This window comes from Pyxicephalus adspersus, chromosome 3 (genome assembly GCF_032062135.1).
Source record: "Pyxicephalus adspersus chromosome 3, UCB_Pads_2.0, whole genome shotgun sequence".
NCBI lineage: Eukaryota > Metazoa > Chordata > Amphibia > Anura > Pyxicephalidae > Pyxicephalus > Pyxicephalus adspersus.
Window position 1 is genome coordinate 89,446,796 of NC_092860.1, and position 19,929 is coordinate 89,466,724.

The 19,929-nt window shown below is 37.0% G+C and overlaps 1 protein-coding gene across 1 annotated transcript in view; it reads left to right on the plus strand.

The window, feature by feature from the left end:
• The first annotated feature begins 17,729 nt into the window (after window positions 1-17,729).
• The window catches only part of DAPP1 (dual adaptor of phosphotyrosine and 3-phosphoinositides 1), a 37,348-nt gene continuing 35,148 nt past the window's right edge, over window positions 17,730-19,929 (plus strand). Inside the window, exon 1 of the mRNA XM_072406815.1 lies at window positions 17,730-17,966. Coding sequence (XP_072262916.1) covers window positions 17,860-17,966 — 107 coding nt within the window. The 5' untranslated portion in view covers window positions 17,730-17,859. The remainder of the gene's footprint in view (window positions 17,967-19,929) is intronic.

The window sequence follows — 19,929 nt, forward strand, 5'->3', positions numbered from 1 at the left end:
ATCTAGTCATAAGTCAAAAACACACTGTCCTTGCTAGGCCACTGTGTCCTTTATCCTTTATACTATATCCGTAGTAAAATGATTGACTCTTACCCAATTGTTTTCTTTCTTAATCATTTCATTAAATTCTAATCAGTTCATTTCCTGACAAACTATTTTTGTCCTAGTAAAATGATGAAGTGTCTGTTTCAGCCAAACATGCAAACATATTATATCCTCTTTTGTAGTTATATATTAGTCCGGGGCTTATTCCATTTGTTAAGGAGAATTATGTGGTAGAATGACAGTTTAGTATTACAACGCTAGATAAATAAAATCCTGCCATAGTTAAACTGCTCATTATTGGGTTATACATGTGTATAAATATTATATCCACAGTACCCTCAAGATGTCACTTTAACATTTAAAATAAGCTGATTATACTCAAAACAACCCATCTGGGAAGTCCCTATGGAACTTCCATAAAATATCACTACACAAAAACACATTCTGACATCAAAACATGCTGTTTTTACAACCTAAAATGCTGTTACAAGACAAGCCCTCGTTATGATTCATTGGTAAAGAGATGGGTATGATCTGATACACTGCAGACATACTCAAATGTGGAACACTATTTATTATTCCTAAAATTCCTATTATTCACATGGTGTAAATTGTCTCACATACAATATGACTATATCAACAACTATTTGCCAATAAAATAGATTCCCATAAAGCAAACCTGACTATGGACATTAAAAAACTTACATCTTTCATCACAGTCTTTGGAAACAATAAATTAATTTTAGAAGTCCCACTGACCCAACCAGCTGCAGGCACTGTGGAGGAATTTATCCTCAAACTTCACAGCAGAAAAACTGAAGCATTATAAATTGTTCTTTAAACAACTTAGCTTATCTTAGCCCCCCATCAAAGTACCTGCTTTGTGCTTACATTTCAGAATAAAAGACTGAATGGATGCTGGGTCACTTCTGGGAAGGGTGACCATGGGGAAATGAGCAGCTAAGAGAATGACCTGAACATTTTCACTGTTTCTGTGGTGAACTAAAAGAATGAATTGCTGTACACAGCCTGCCTCCACAGAGGTCAGTATGGGTTTATGTATCGCCTATTAAAAACATAAAAATACCTGACTGATCATAGCTTTACCACAGGATCACTTTCAAGGATAACTGTGATCCTAGGGCAATTAATAAATTATTTTCAATGTTCACAATAAAGGCCATGCTGTTATGTATTATAAATCTGCTTTTTTTACCTAATAAAAGTACATTTTGACAATATTTATCCCCATCATGACAACCACTCCTATCAACCAAAACACAACGGGCTCTCACAAGTCACCTTTTTCTTTATAAATGTTTATTGCACTAATTAATGGTACAAGTGCTTAAAATCAAATTACTATTGTCAAGGTAAAAGTCTTACTCAAATCATTAGCTTTTTGATTTGGTTACTCTGGGGAAAAGTTTACTTTTCTATTAGGTTTTCTATGATTCTTTTTTTGGGGGGGGGGGGGGGGGTGGAGTCTACTGTCAAGGGACATGAGTGAAGTTGCTGCAACTAAAATCGTTTACTGTGGTTTCCGAATATATCCTTCTGGTAGCAGTCTTTCATTGCTGGGGCTGGAACTTCAAACCAAATCCGGAATATACAGGTAAGTACAGTTCCGCTGTGGGACATATTTTTACATTATATAGAGAAATGTTATGGTTTATGTGCAATGGATTTATTAAAACTCCTACAAAACTCTAAAATGAACCAGCAGAGGGAGCTAACAACAGGAGTAAGCACACCTAGAAGTTCTTTAAAGTATAGTAGGAATTTACATTACCAGGAATGATTCTTTTAGTTCCAAATAAAGTAAATAGAATGTAAATAGAAGTAAATAGAATGAAGTGATATCTTTTCATTGATGGGTTGCCAAGGGAGATTTTGAAGAAAATTTAACCTAAGGTCAACCTGTAAGGACTGTCCCCACTTTTTTTCACATGAATCTGCAGAAAAGAGTGGGGCAGTCATTTTAAAGATTAATTGATTCACCATTTTCCATCAGCCTAATACATGCCAAATTATAAGACGAAAGAATATTACTGAGACAGATAGATTGTCAATTTAAGAGTGAGAAACAGAAGAATGTGACATACCTTGAAGAAAGGGCTGGCAGCCAATGTTTTTTAAAACTATGGTCAAAAATTCAGTGGGTATGATAGACAAATGAGATAAAGCAATATTCAAACTACTTATTAGTTTTAGTATTAGTAAGCCTGAATTTTACGCTTCTATGTATGGTGACAAAAATTTACTCCATACCATATTATGACCACAGTAGTAATCTAGGTGGCTAAGAGATTTGTTTTGTAAATTTTCTATTACTGGAAATCCATTAAAACTACAACACATTACAGTGAAGGGTCCTTCATAGGAGTAAATAAAGATTTTTTTTTTTAAACACAGTATGGTATCATTATTTCTAGGACATCTTTAACCCTTTCAGGGAATGGGTAATGGGTACTATGTACCCTTGTACTCATTCCCCCCCCCTGCAGAACCCCACAACACAGGTGTTCCATTCTGGGGAAAAGGCTCTCTCCCTCTAGAATGGCCATTGCCACCATTGGTGGTAGGTGAGGTCCAGGAGGGGGCTACATACTTTTTGCCCGATTCTTTTTGGGATAACCAGATTTCAGAGAACCGTTTATGGAGAGAGAGGGGAGGGGTACACACATGTTTGCTGCCCCATATCTTATCCATGAAGGACGCAAGTCAATAGAATGGTCCAGTTTTATTATTGTGGGGGGAGGCACACAGTTAAAATTTGAAGGCTCAGCGAATTTGGCTGTCTGTTCATGACAGCTGTTAGAGTCTGCCGGCTAAATTGGCTGAGCTGTGCTATACTATCAATGACAGTTATAGCATATGGCTCTGTGCCGAATCCAAACACCAGAGATGTTCAGATTTATTTGCTCCTGGTCAAATGACTGATGTTGGTTTTGACACAGACCTGAACCCGGACACCAACATTACTTTTTAATTTAAAAGTGTAGATGCAAGCACACCAACAGAGATTAGCCCGTAAGGGAACTTTTACTTTTGGGATATATGGCAGACCTTTTAATACTGTGTTAGTATTTATGCTTTTCTTCACTCTGATTTTTTAAAGCTCTCCAAGACTGGAGAGAATACACTTTCATCAGTGACACTGAGTGATCCAGCAAACCTGGAATGGATCTGATGCAGGATTGAAAACATTTGCTAACAAATGGCAAATGACTTTTAACAAATTCATTTCAGGTTTTCAGGTTGAAAGTATATCCTGCCCATCCTTGGAGAGCTATATTTAATCAGGCTCTCTGTCTCTGCACAGTATCCATGACCCATGGATCACTTTTTGCTTTGTGATTTGATTTACTTTCCACTTTGTACCATGGTATGAGTATAATGGGATGAGTGAATGTTTACTGATTTTTTTTTATAGACAAATGTTGCACATTCAAATTTTGCAATTAGCTGTTGAACCCTTTGACATCTTGTATTGACTTTCAGTTCAACATTATCCTTTCACATAAATTCATCTTCTACCTTAAAAAATTAACATTTTTTCAGAGATACAATAGATAAAAATAATCTTGATATTGAGTGAATTTACTAAAAGACTGGGAGTTAAGCTACGTACACACGGGCAACGGTTCTGCCTGATAATCAGCTCAGGGTCGATATCGGATGAGAATCTGGCGTGTGTACAGCGCCCGTCGTCCATCGTCGGAACGACCGTCCTGGAGGATCCACAGACGAAAAGAGAGGGATAAGGCAGAAAATTAATGATTATAATAAGGATAGAGATGAGACAGGGGATATCACCCTTGGCAGGGCAGAGATTTGTGCGAGCATATTCTGGCTATTGACCATAGGGAAATAAAGAAAAGTGAAATTAAGCATAGTTGGTAAGATGATGTTGGTGAGGATGGAAAAGATGCTGAGTATGACAAGGGGAAGGAATCTTTTTTTTTGGTATGGAGTGGATAGGATCATAAGTGGCAAATTAATATGTTCCTCTAAAAGAAGATGTTGAAGAGCTACTCTGCTCTCCTGGAGTCCATAGGGAGAAGGCAAAGAAGGAGCTGGTGGTGGACAGGGCAAGCATTTGTGTATGAATCCCCTATCCTGTCGGGGGGAATGGCAATTTATCTCGTAGTGTCACAGCTGTATGCACTAGACATTACACATTTCTGACAAGGAATGGCAGTTAGCCGAAGGGGTGAAGCCTGTAGAGAATTGGCGAGGCTTAACACATGCCTTATACCGGCAGATTTATGAAGATCAGGTGACATTTGGCATAGATGTAACAAACCACTGAAACGCATACCTCTGTAGTAAAAAGGGAGTACAGAACACCAAAGACATTGAAATTTTAAAATAGTAACAACCATAGGGTAGTTTAGGTACTATCAAAACATTGGGGGATTAGAGGGAGTTTAACTGCTGTTAGCAGCAGATTTTATTCTGGAGAGAGATCCAGGTGGTGTTTGGTTAGAACAAGACATGACTGGGTATAATGTGGGTGGTACAGAGAGACTTGCCAAACAACTACTAATATTAAAAAGGGGAGAACTGTGGGGGCTAATGCAGGGCAGATAGAAGGGAGAGGGCAGCCATAGAATATAGCGTGGAGCGTGGATAGGAATGGGAGAGGAACTGCCAAAAAATATAGTGTGGTAGTGGGGATAATATTTAGGCACCTCTACCCAGTGTTGACAGTATGAGAAGAGGTGCCAGAGAACATATTATGGTTGGGGGACTAAAAGTGGGAAGAGACTATTGTAGAAAATAATAAGAGAGGTGCAACACCTGGGTGTTTAATACACTACTAGTCTTTTATGAGTCCAGTCGAATCTAGTCACTGAAAAAATTATTAAATATTTTAATATGGAAACAATTTTATTGGAAGTCCTTTTGACATTTTTTCCTTGCCTTCTAACCCATTGTGTACAGGCCTGGCCAGGCCTTGATTGTTCAAGCCAAAGCGCTGTATTCTGGAGAAAGGCACAAGCTTTCCTATTGAAACCTAGAAGCTCAAGATATTTGTGGCACCTACAATGGAACAATTGAGGACAACTGAGCAACTAAGAAACTTTACCCTGCATTGATAAAGTGACATTTTTTATAAAGAGAAAGCAAAGTATTTACAAATCTCTATCTGAAAAATAATAATAAAGATATGAAACATTGGGATGATAAGTATGTAAAAACACATACAATATTACTAAATTACTGGAATTAAATGATGATAATGCAGATTAATAATAGTACAATATCTTAGGATGTTCCTTCATTTTGAGAAAGACCTTTATTTACTGTGTAAAATCATATTTACTGTATATTGTATCACTAGGTATGAGGGTGCAAAGGAGTTTTTGTAAGGGATTGTTTAAAAGTAGCTGGACATTAGTTGCCACAGCAGGGAATTTTTAGTTCAGTGGTTCAGCTGTTTGTCTGGACATATAAACCCACAGAGATATTATTTACCTTCAAGTGCAGAAACAGAGCAGGTGTCCCATAGGGTTGCTTTAAGTCTAACACATTTGATATGTCACTCAGTCACTTCATCACCCTGAGATACTTAAAGGTAAGAGAACTGGATCATTAGTAGTAAATTATGCATGCACAGATTTAAGGTCAACATTAAATAAGACATTTTCTAAAAGACAGCCCTAAAATATATTTAGGCTTATTCAAGCATCTGTAGGCTTTATATGTTATTTTAAATAAATATACTGGAGTCCCCAGTATGTTTAAATGAGTTAGTTACCCCCTGATACACACCTACACACTGTGCATAATCCTATAAGGCCCCTCCTGTACTGGGGAGAATATTTATTCCATGGTGTGCTCCAATATGTTTTATTGCACAGTAACTTGAATGTGCTGTTAGGAAGTTGGTCCTATCCATTTTGTAATGCTTGAAGATATGTTACCAACATGCATGAACTTTACTGAAAGAGCTTTCAAACCATGATAGATACCATAAAGCAAATGTAAACTTTTATGGCCACGTTAGATCACTTCATTATTACAAAAGTCAAAACATACTCAATAAATCATATATCACGTACCTGGTGCACAGAAATGCAATGTCCAACTCAAACCATGCATAAAAAGTGTGTAAAAGAAGAACTAGACGAAAAGTAATGTGCTCCAGCTGCATTTAGGACATTGTTGTGATATCAAATTGTGATTTTAAGTTTAATATGGTTTGTCAAATAATTATGTATTGATATCTGTTATGTTTTCATGTGGGTAGTATGTTTCCAAATCTGGGTTTTGGTAAATGTTATATGTCAGTTCATAGTCGCCTATTTTGCTTCTAGTCATGGTATATCCCAAGGAAAATTCTCAATTAGTAGGGGTTGTAAATGGAGGGCACTGCACCCCAGGAAGGAAGGAACATGCCAAACAAGATTGTTTTTTCCATGTTAGTATTATGTTCCAGGATATTCAGCCAATTAAGTTGTCAAATGTTGGTAACCTTGTTACAGCTGAACCCAGGTAAATGGCTAAATATACCTCCAAATATTTTTCAGCTTTACATCACAACTCTCTAAAGTTAAAACTTTGTAAGACCAAGGAAATGAGAAAACCATCTGCTTCCAATAATTCTGCCCTCCAGATACATCCTTCTATAGGTGCGTTGTGCAGCCCCTATTACTTGGATTTCAGCCACAAAATCTTTATTTTTTTTTTTTTTACAATGAAAAAGCCAATCAAGTTCAAACAATTCTGTTATAATTTAAAATGTGATTGCTGTTTTGTGGAGATAATATAAATGTGTGAAAATGTACTCAGAAACTGGTATAAACATATAATTAATTTATTTTATAAGTAAAATGTGGAAAATGCAGTAACCCACACCAGCCAACCACTGTTTTAACCAATTGTTTTTTATACTACACTATATTTATGTTGCCTGAGATTTTTTTAAAGCCTCAACAACCTTCACATAAGACAATGGGTTTGAAGGGAAACATTGTATGAGATTGTACACCCACCCAGGCTCGCCTCCGTATCTGTGCCTTTTGCTTGAATGATCACTGCTACTTATTACACCTGTGAAATATTTACAATGTTCCACTTTCAGCACCTGACAGAAGATGTTCCAGCTTAAGAAACTAAAAAAACAAAAAAAAAATTTTTTTTCAATAAACTGCAATATGGTTTATTCTATAATTAACCCTATCTGTTAGCCCTAATCAGTCCTAATTACCCCATTTAATCCCTTACAGGAATGCTACTTTTCTTAAAACTAATATTAGTAAAAAAAAAAAAAAAAAGACAACTTCCAAATATTCTGTTTGTGTTAGTGTTTCTTAAGTTATGACAAAGTTTTTGCCAAATAAACAAGCTCATAGTAGAAATATAAAACTTCCTCTGGTCCAATAAATGTATAACAAGGTTTAACGTAGTCAATTAAATTGGGATGTTGTTGTTTTTTGCCCTATCAAATAAACCTGTTGTAGCCTTACCCCAAAAAATATATATAATTGACTTTAAACCATCTTCTAAAGAAACTTTTTAAAAACTGAAAAATCTAAGTGTAGCTTTTTTGTAACCCAGCTGCTTTGGTTTGTTATTCTCTGTTAGAAAATTAAAGTAGAAATTTAAATGGAAACACCACACATTAATAATATTCTCCAAAATAGTTTCCAATCTTTTCTGTTGTTGTTTTATTAAATGAACCCCAGAATAAATGTAGCATGTGAAATTAATAAATTAAATAAAAAAAATATATGATTGACTTCCTTCTAGTCTTGCTCAGCTCTACAGAAACAACTGCCAGCTATTGAACTTTCAGAGATCATGTTTAGGAATAATCACAGATGATCTTCACAGGTAAGCCTATGCTGCGAGAGAGGATCTCTATATATAACTAGCACCCTCATAGGCTGTCAAGTTGAGTGTTAATGTGACAGGGTATTGGTTTTTAGTGTGACCCGCATGCATGAACTCAAACTGGAAGGTGAGTCAGCTAGTAAATGCATTGCTTGTACTTCTCACCACTGAAACACACGAGACAAGAAAAAGCCACACCTATACATTCTGTATTCCCAATAAATAACAGGATTTCATGTACAAAATTGTGAAGCATTTAAAGAGGCTTATATGAAAGCTGGCAACTCAAGACAATACACCCTGTCATCAACCTTTTGGGAAATCCCCGGCATGCCAAGCAGATTGTGCTGTTCCACACACAGTTTCTATGTTGCAACCATCGCATTATTGAGCCATAGTAAAATTATGAGTCACAGTCTTCTGATATATTTACATCGAGGAAAACATACTGAACAGACTGGATCTGTGGGTTTGTGTTTTACACACCATGCTTAGAGGGCATTAACAATTAATCACTGCGAATGGAGGATGTGTATTAAGAAAAAGTGACAACAGCAAAGCAACTAAAAATATAGTCACTGGATACTCTGGTTTATTATTTCAGGTTTCATCCTCTATCACCTGCTACATATGTACCATACAGAAAGCAATTGTATATTCATATATTATATTTTAAACACAAGATACATATGTTGATTGCAGGGTCAATTGGGTAAATGCCAGGAGCTGTATTGGCCAGGTGTTTCTTTGTCTATATGTGTTGCCTACCATTTTTTCATATCTCTGCACATCCATACATATTGGTAATGGGTTGCTAACAAGCTATATGTAGTAAGAGCATTGGGCTTCCTGTGGTAAAAGGGGAAATGAATGGTAAAGGCAGGAGTGGGGTGCCTGAAAAACATTCAGGCACCCCACCCTATCATTCATCAATCCACCACGGTGGATCAATAAATGACACCAGAGCATTGCAGTACATATGAAAGATTTTCACCCAAGGTGATCACAACCACTTGTCTTGGGCAACAATCATCTGGCATGGTACCAAGCTGAAAGCAGACTTATAACCAAAATTGAATTTATATAAAAGATAACCCTTTTACATAAGGTAAAAATTACCTTGATTACCCCCCCACCACCACCCAATGTTTACCGCAGCAGGTAAAGACTGATTTGGAGCGCAGAGCTTTGGGCTGACAGATCTCAGGCATGTGCAGAAGAGGCTTTTACAGGCACTGAGCAGTGAGATTGGCATTCTTTTTTACAGCAAGCTATATCACCTGATTTCGCAATGACGTAGCCAAAAGAAGGAAGAAGTTGCAATGGGTGCTTCCTGGGTGACCAGGTATGGAGGAAGAATGGGCTCTGCAGAAGTAGGGAAGGGGTATTTTTAGTACAGTTCTGCTTTAAGAAGGGTATAGGTGCAACATGAGTATAGGTGTGTCATTGAGTGGGCTTTAAAGTCACTTTGCCTTGATTTTTAAACAATTTTTGAATATTTTTTTAATAATTAGTAGAGACTATGTGAATGACTTCTATTTAAAACAATTATATAGTATTGTTTTGCTGATGAAACCCACTGGTTCATCCGTAATACAATAATAAAACAGAGACATTCTTGACACATCCTTGAAACTGAACATTTCCTTGAATATCAGATTTTCAAATGTTCCAATCCTGCTTTACATCTCTATTATGAGAATATGAGTAGAACATACTCAGTTATAACAGTTTTCACTGTACAAATTCTTGCGTTTTGTTATGTGCTTTGCTAACGTGACCATATAGCCGTACTTATCAATTTGCATTCCACTGGCAGAATAAAGGCCAGAAACATTTTTTAATAGGATTTAGAAGAAACCATTAAACATCACAAAATAGTACAATGATTGAACAAAATAAGACATTTTAAATCCGTCCAGTTCAAAATTTTGCATAGCCTTAGTTCACATCCATGCTTCTTCTGGCATGATTAATGATTTGCAGTATTTTGATACTGTTGTGATCAAGGCCTTTTATTTTTGCATGTGGTAAAACTTAAATTCTTCGCAAAAAAGCCACCAGATCCTGCAATAGTTTTGTTAGGCCAACATGAGCTAAATCTATGAAACCAACCCAACATTTCTTAGGTTAGGTCAAGACATTGTAATGGCCACTCAAGGACCCTCACTGTTTTTCTACCATAACCATTTGAGGGTCATAGGAATTCCTTCCAAATTTTCCCATAATCTGCTGCATGCATCTTGCTATTGATTTTGACTAAATTCCCTATGCTGCTGTAGATCACATTCAAGGTAGAGATGGTGGGCTTCGCTTGTTAGGTCTTGTTGGCTCATCTCCAAATTTAGTATATATAGCTGTGACCATAAGGTTACATTTTGTCTTACCACTCTGACTAATGTTTGTTCTAGAAGATTTGATGCTTCTCTGTGTGCTGTTTGGTCTATTGTATGCAGACCGCTTTGTGGCAAAGGAGTATTATAAATGGTCTATATCACGTATCCCAAGAGGGTTTTATTACCAGGTATATGAAAACATAAAATGAACCAGTGTGAAGACTATAGACTTTAAAACAATTACATTTTCTCAATAACCAGTAAAAGAGCCTAAATATTAGCTTAAATATGACCTTTCTATCTGCTTGTATTGCGTGGTAGTAACCAGTTTCTGGTTAGAAACACTTTATATGTATATTTTCATCACTGGCAAGGTTCTACTGTAAAAGAACAGAAGCTGTGATTTCCATAAAATCAAGAGAAGCACTGTAATCCCAGCTCTTGTTTCTAATCTGAAATTGTTCAATCTTTCTAAGGCTGTGCTTACATTTATTGAAAATGTATAGACTTGCTGTGGGCTGCCGTGTGATGGGGTCACGCAACTCATTTATTTGAATAGGCTGTCTAGCAGGAGGCAGTCCCGAAAAAAGTTCCTGCACTTTTAATTCTTCATGCACACCCTAGCACGTGGTCAGCTGGGAAGTTGTGTTAGGGCACCAACCAATCTTACAAGCACTACCATGAGATGCAGTAACGAGTGCAGTTAAACTATAAATGCTTATAGATACAGAAGTCAATTAAGATTTGTTTTAAAGTGTTTTACTACTTGAACTTACAACAGAAGATGTAAATACATTAGTGTGTATAGTCTGGACACAAGTTCTCTTTAAAGGCACATTAATGTGGATGGCAAATAATTTAACAAAAAATATTTCTATAAAACATCTTAATTTATACCAACACACATATTAGAGATCCAGCTCAAGTTTTACAAGAGGGATCTGAAGTCTATCAATATAGTATTCTTCAGAATGTTATTTCCTGCAGAGTTTAAGAGGACATACTTGCTGCTTCGGTTTGCTTCCAGATTTCACTTCCCCTTTCCACTTCGGTGAATAACACATTTACTAGTCTCAAAACGCCAAACACCAACATGGATTTGATGTGCTTAGCTATCATTTATTTGTATGCAAACATGTGTTTTTTCATTAATAGGAGGTGTGGAATATGATAAAAAGTATATTAACTGATTATGACTTAACAAACATTTGTGGCACTATTTGTTGAAAGAGAAACCATAAACAAGTGCTGCAGACATGAACTTTTAGAGACGCCAACAGTAATTTCCAGTAGCAAATGCCCACATCACTAAAGGTCAGTGCCTTCAACGAAATATTTTAAAATGAATAAGTAAGATCCTGTAATAAGGTGTCCAAGCTCCAAAACAAGGGGTTTCAAATCAGAAGTGATGACGGATCGACTGTTAAAGGTGAGACGATTTAGGGGTTGGGAGACAATCTTATGCAGGACCTAGAGTGAGACAAAGAGATTTAAGGGTTTAAGCAAAATTATGTTTTAGATTAGGTAACAACAGTGCCCCTGATTCATCAAGCAGAATCGGATGATCGCTCGCGCATTCGTTTTCGCGATCCGAAATAGTACGCTGTCGCGCTATTCAGCAACTGAAAAAAGCTCGCGGCCGGAGCCGCGCATCTCCGGCAGCTTTACACTGGCGAGCTTGCGGCTGGCAGTGAGGAGGCGCGTGTACGAGCACACTCGAGTCCGGACCGCGGACCGCGATTTTATTGATGAATCAGGGGCATTGTGTACACTATGAAGGCTAGGTCTAAAATTGGTACCACATCCTAAAAATAATGTGCAGAAAAATAAAAAGCAACCTGGCAATTTTAAGGTACATATGAGTAAAAACATAGCACTTTGTATTTATAACACATATAGTAAAATCTAAAAGACTTGCCCATCAATGATGCAGATAGTGCAAGGACACTTATGTTCAATAAAATAAATCTTGATATATGTTACTCTACATGTTTCTCCCAAAATTGCTTCTGGAAAACACAACCTGTTAAGCAGTCTATAATGCAATAGACAAAAAGTTTACCATATAATCTAAAACATTCAAGAGAGCAAAAATCATGTGATATACTGTAACTAAATCATATGTTGTATGAGTAACACATGTACATAAGTACAATCAACTGTAGTCACAAATAGTGGGAACAGCGTTAGTACATCTTAAGGAAGGGGAAAGGATCTTATCCACACAACATAACTCCTGTGTTGAGGGAGTCTACAGGTGGTGGGGGTTATTTTAAATCTGAAAGCCCTCTTTAATAAGAGAGCCCACAGATATATGCCCTTCATATTGGGAGTGTGTACAGGGGTACTCAGGGGGCTTACCTATTCCCAGAAAAGGCCAAATTATCTCTGGAAATAAATAAATAGCACTTTTAAAAACATTTTTAACTAATGCATACATTTGCAGGGTCCAGTGATGTCTTCTCCCATGGCCATTCCATTTCTGTCTTTTGCACATTCCTAGATGGCTTCTCTCCTCTTCACAATGACAAGAGCTCTGTCTATCTGGGCAAAACTTTTGTCACTGGTTCAGCTGGTGCAGCCAGGGACAACTGTCCTCAGATGCCTTTCGCAATGATTTGCTGAACAAAGGGAAACAATGATAACAGAGCTCACATAAATGTGAGCTGGTTGATTGACAGCTTTTTTAGCCACATATCAGCCACAACATGTCACTGGAAACCTTAAGCAACTTCCCACCTCCCACAGCCCAGGCCTGCAAGGCTGGAATCACTAAAAACAAGTAAAATGTTTTTTTTTAATTATATGATCTACAGAATAGTAATATTTATATCTGCTTTAAAAACAAGTAGAGATGAACTGTACTGTGCTGCTATGATACTTAAAAATATTTTAAATTAGCGAAAAAGAATGGCTATAGAAAATGGAATATTATACTAATGTTACACTTTTTTTCTGGCTTATATTGTAGCTAATAATAACAAGTGTAACAAAAATCATGAACCTTTTACCCTTTCTTTTTTATTTTTAATTTATAAAGGAATAAATTCACAGCGCGTTATGATGTGATGGGTGCCAGCATCTTGGCATTAAATCAAAGCTCTTCAGAATTATGTGTGATTTAACCATGCAGTGTTTGGCAATTTCCTAGTTCAGAATACTGTTACCCAACTCATACTCAGAATCCTATATACGTTGAATCAGCACTTAAGACTTCCATCTTCATGAACTTTTCTTAGAATGTCATAATGTTTACTGCTAACAAGGCCATTGGATACATGATATTTTCCCATCCCAGATGTTCTGCAATGGGTCACAGGTGGCAAGAAGGAGCATCAATCAAACTTGCAAAGAAATAATATTGCATGCTTGGTTTAATCTACCAATCCATCAATCCTGACAACACTGCTTCGTCCACCTGCCATGTGGACATATGAGGAAGTGATTATCCTGGATGTGACTGCGAGAAGCAAATAATTTGGATGGGAATATGCCGCTAGAATATCCCTAACTGAAAATAACAACAAATAAATAGAACTGCATATTACCCTATAAAACAAGGCTTTCAAACTATTCTACCTGTTAAAGGCAAATTCCATATTTTATTTTGAAAGTTTTTTAATGCATTTATTTTATTTTAAGAGGGGCAGTTTGATTAATGATTGTAATTAGGGTTGCTTGGGTCCTTGGTTCAATTAAATTGAGGGAATTATGCATGATGTTTAATGCATGCAGAACAAAATATAGTGATGGTTAATAAATGTCCAAATCCAAAAATATTATTTGGAATATTTATTATATACATATATTTTGCATTGGGAGATTTCCCTTATTTCTATCCTGTAGGTAGACACAATAGAAAGTGTGAGGAAATCTTTCCAAAGTAAGGGAAAAGCTAGAAAGCTGACCCTAGTCTGATAATGACCATTAGAAATGAGAATACTTCTACAAAGTTGTAGTTCAACCAAAAGCTTTTGGTACAATTGACAAAATATTAGAGATCTCACCGACACATATCCAGTCATGTGGTTACAATCACATGCTGGGAGTGAAATATCTCCTATATATTTTTAGTTCACTTCTGCCATAAAAGGAATAGATGAGTGCTTTTTCACCCATTTTTTAATATGCACTAACATAGTAAACCCATCCACAGATGGTACAGGGCCCATGTCAACATACCATTAGTCTAATCAAAATTGTTTCATAAGATTATATACTCTATGCAATAATATATATTGTACTTGTCTCTCTTGTGTAACCTTGCAAATGCTGTGGGACTGGATGATTTTTCGATGAGATGTTAGCAGGCCATGAGACTCAAAGCTTTCACACAAATGATTCTCTATAGTACTCCCCTTCCGTTCTACCCAGCAGATACAAAAATATTTATCAATTTTTTTTTTAGTATAACCAATCAGTAAAATCAGCTGATGAGAAAGAGATTTATATTTTGTGTCACATATTACTACTCTAGTCCATCAATTTTTAATTTCACCATTGAGTTTCATCAAATGAGCAAAGTGATAAAAAAAAATAATTTTAAGATAGATTGCAGGTTATAAACTTCACTTCACTGTATTTGTAGGAAAGGTTTGAAGAGGTGGTAAAATCTAATGTCACCAAAGCTACCCTTCATTTTCTTGAGGATGGTAATAGAAACAAGATGTTTGGAATTTGGAGCTTGTATCTGTTGGAGACTCCTGAACCCACAAAAAGCACAAACTCCATTGGTATCAAAATTATGTGTTGTGAGAACATTGTAAAATAATTTCTTTTAACTGCCTATTTATCTTTTGATCTCACCCATGAGTTCTTGGCAAGCTGTCCTATGTAAACATCTGTGGAAGTCTATCGAAAAAGCAAACACAAGAGACTTCTCTGGGTGTGGTGGAACAAGATAAAACCATTATGGCTGTGTTGTGATAGTACATGCGTTTATACAATACAAATTTACATTATGTACCTTGGTGTGCTGGATGTTGGTTCCTTTGACAACCCAAAAGCACCTTACTGCACACTGCAATGCAACACATGACAACACATGGCAATACATTCCTGTGCCTTGGTGTGAATTTCAAAAGTGCACAATGGACAGTTTTTCTGATAATGGTTGCACCTTGGACAATCCATTCAGTTTGATGGACTTCACTAAGGCAATGCATGCCAATGTAAAGGTAGCAAAAAGGTGTTTAAAAAAATGTAACACACACTCATAGTGGGAACCCAGCATTTTTGTTTTTGGAGCTAACTGCAAAAAATATGGCACTGATAGCTCTTGTACATGCACTTCATTCATTCATTAAAGAATAACTAAATTTTTTCTGATGTGGGTGAGCTTTTGCCATAATCGACAAGTATGCACAGGAGCAACTGCGCCTGCTATGTCCATCATACTTGCTAATTAACCTCTTTAGCGGTAATGCCGAGTGTGGCTCGGGGTAAATTATCAATACCAAAAGCAGTAACCCCAAGCCACAATCGGGGTGGAATTTCAGAGGAGTTTAAACAGCTTACCATGTAAGTGGTGCCCGCGGTGTCCTCCAGAGATGATCAGCATCTTCTTCCCCTGGCGATGACGGCCGGGCATCTGTTTAACCTAGCGATGTCTGACCGGCATCTGCGACCCTGGCATGTGAACGTTGAGGACGCGAGGCCAGGGAAATCAGATGCCAACTGGGGCCATGTGGCTGAGAGGAGGGAGCAGGCAGGAAATTGAAAATACTGAGTATTTTTAAATGTACTGCTTTTACATATTTCAAAAATACTTAATATTCATACCACCAGGGAGATTAAGGCACATACTAACCTTTTTGTATACACCCGTTAGCAATAACAGATCCAGAAACATGTCACCGTCATCTAACAATGCCGCTATTTTCACCATCAACTCTTCAAGATCCATGGTGATCATTTTCATCCACTGCATGGCACTGATGATATAACTAATTTTCTCTGGTTCCTAAGTCTATTTGTGGCTGCAACATGTATAGAAACAGGCTTTACACTGGATAGTGCATTTTTGAGTTTAGTTTCCCAAAATATTTTTGAGATGTCTAATCTAATCTAATCTACATAATCTACTAATCTACATAACCATATCCATCGGATCCAATGAGTACAAGCTCTGACGTTCACCTGCAGAAGCTCATTGCTTGAATCATGGGTAAAAAAAGGTTATTAAAAAGGACTTGAATGTGAATCAGTCTAAGCAATTATTAATCCCATGTACAGCAGCCTTTAGGCTGGAAAAAAGAAATGCAGTTTGGGAGCCAATCAAGCATGCTGTATGTGATTAAGAAACATTCTGATTGGAGGGGAGGATGATGCAACCAGAGGGGAGTGTATCTGCTGATCCCTTAATGTCTAAGCACAGACTGTCTAGCAGGGATGTATGAATATTTACAGAATTACAGGTGCTTTACAGGTAGGACAGCTTCAGTATAATGTTATCAGCTGTAATTATACTTCATTTTTTAGATACCTTATCACTGTGGCTAATTTAGGGAAAAGTAATGCCTTCTATTTAATGCCTTCACTTTAATGCCTTCTATTTAATGCCTTCACCCAATCTGCTTATGCACAATTCAGTTCCCATTCACATCAATATTTTTTTAAATTGGCATCCTGACGGTTCTTGCCGACATACATGCATTGCATTCCAGTTTTTGCTGCATTTTGCTGATAATCATAAATCTCTGTTCAAGCTGCGTACACACTTCCAATTTTTATCGTTCAAAATGAACGACGAACGATCGATTAGGCAAAAATCGTTCGTAAAAAAAGTAACCAACGACGCCGACGAACGAGGAAAGTCCTTGGAAATGAACGACCGGACCGGCGGATCGGATTGGACGACAATCGTTGACCATCGTTCGTGTGTACGATCGTTCATTGATCGTCCATGGTCTGAGCATGCGTGATGAACGAACGTTCCTGTGGTGCACGTAACTTCCTGTATCGTTCAAACGATCGCATCTATTGTGTGTACAATATCTACGAACGATCGTGTCGTTATCTGTATGTACAGGATCGGTGCTATACGATCGTTCGCAGATATCATGCAGGATCGTTCGTCGTTCGTTTACCAACGATAATAATTGGAAGTGTGTACGTAGCTTCAGTCTTTTCCTTTATCTACTGTTACTCAGAAACAAGCTACAGATTTCACCTGCAGCGCCACCACAAGGTAAAACCTGGTATCACAAACATAAACAAAAACATACAAAATAAAATATATTTTGAACAATTGGGCATCAGTTTTTTAAAACTATTTAAACAGAAGTGGGAATCTTAAACTTTTTCTTTATAACAGGGGCAGCTTTAAAATGTAGTTGGATTTGTATTTACAATAGGGTCTGACCTGTAAAAGGTGAACACCTTGTTAATGTCTTGTTATTTGTAAAACTGTCCTAATTACTTGGAAACTGGTTCTTCTTATGTAATGCTTTCAGTGTGTGAGTAATGGGATGGGCCACAATAACTTCCTGCTTTGTGTTACAGGTCTGCCTTTCTGAGTCTCACAGTGTCTGAGTGATTTGCAGGTGGTGTTATTGACTAACGCATGAATTTCTAGCACACACTGCATTAACGTTTGGATATATGACAGGGGTCTGATGGAAGATATCAAAAAATGACCTACCGGGCACACAGGGTGAGCTGGAGGGAGCAGGAGGAGTATGAGCAGCCGGAGAAATATTGTCAGGACCAGCCAGACGAAAATGAGCTGGAGTCACTGGGGTAATGTACACCAATCACTCTTCACTATATTGTATACTTCTATGACATGTATTTCTCTGGTCCCTAAGTTTAGCACAACCGATTTATCACAGATATACTGAACACATACACAAATTTATCATATGAATAAGGTGTGAGTAGGATATCCTACTCCATTATTCAGGACCCTGTATCTGCATCATAAGGTAGCAGATTACACTTTCAGGACAAATTCAGTAAGTAATTAATGGGAGTTGTCAGATATAGGCAACATCTGATATGGCGTATGGTTTGTTTACTTCTACTGGTGTAGTTCCTTCTTAGGGATGTTGTTTTTTAATTTTTGTTAAAGACCTATGAAACTACTATGAATTAACCAGAAACAGCTGGTGACGGACTTATAGGAGTAGCTGATAACTGAACACAATAGGAATGATTTACTAAAGGAGTTAAGGCTGTTCAGTTAGCAAAAGAATAAAAATTCTGCAAATTGATAATTTGAACCCCTTTAGTAAATCAACCCCAATGTGTCCTGTGTAACTTCTTTCACAGTGGAAAAGAAAGATTTTATGCTCATGAGCGTATTCATATATATTTTGCATACTTTTATGTAAAGTATATCTCAAGCCAAACGTTTTTTCATCGATGATAGTGTAGGAAAAATGCATCTGTCAGTTTTGCTGTCCGTGTCTCATTGGGGAGGTTTTCTATCACTCTCCTGTAGACACAACAGGAAGTGAAAGGAAATTTCTCCAGTGTGGAACATCCCATGTCAAGTGTCCCCGTTGGTATATTGCCACTCTAATTCTATTCACAACCTAAAATTTATTTTGGACTTTCCATTCAGTGCTTATTACAGTGGTGGCCAGGATAAATAGGCTATCCCATCTCAATAATTACTGGTTATTATAATATTGTTTTGGCTGCTACTACTACTACTTCTACTGTTCATAATACTTGGATCAGACAAACTATTTGTGTTACTGAAATTTTACTTCCAATTTATTAGGCTTTAATGCAAAGAAGAATATATTTAGTCATGTGACTAATTTTCAAATTTCATTAGACTCAGCTGAAAATAACTCTTTGAAGAATGTTTTTGAAACTAAAGGTCCTTTCAGACCCCCAGTGCGAAACTGACATCTGTTTCCAGGCAGGCAGCAAACTGGACCTGGGAGAGGCAAACTGCATCGGGGCAAACCACATTTGTGCTAAACAGTAACCACACAGCAATTTCTAAACAGCAAAAGTGACTTGTTTAGGGAACTGTGCTGCAATCTGTCCCAGTTACAGCTGATGCTAAAAATGGTTCCCAACTTCTTCCATTCATTTGATTGGAATCTGGAGTCACAGCTGAGCAGAGTGCTCTAATAATGAATCTTATCCTGATGTGGTCTTGCTACATACAGGTAAAGATATGCAAAGGTGTTCTCCAAACTATTTGAATTATGAGAGATCTAGTTAGTGTAAATGTGTTGTCCATCGTCTTTATTTATTTTAATCAGGTCTAAAAACTAAAAATTGTACACATTTCTCAGGCCATATATTGAATAAGATACTATAACATAAATGAACCCACAGAAGGAGCTTTAGGATCATTTTCTTTTTTAAATGCTCCTTGGTTGTAAAATTCCTATTGTTTACAGTGTAATTGTAATGGTTCTGCAAAGCAAAATGTGCTTATAAATAAAACCAAATAAAATTCTTATACCAATAAAAAAATCCAGTTTATTTTCCCCTGAAGGGGCTGACTTTTAAGCCACCTTCCTAATTCGTGTTATATACAAGATTTATGAATTTCAAATCCCTGAACTATAAAGTGTATTTAAATACATTTATAACGTTTTGTAGTATTTGACTGGGGGCTCTGAAATGCTAAATTTTGGCAGTAGATGGCAACAAACAACAAACATGCATAATTCCTTCATATTAATTCTCATGTATGGGTCACAGTACCTGATTGGATGTGATGGAAATAAATCCC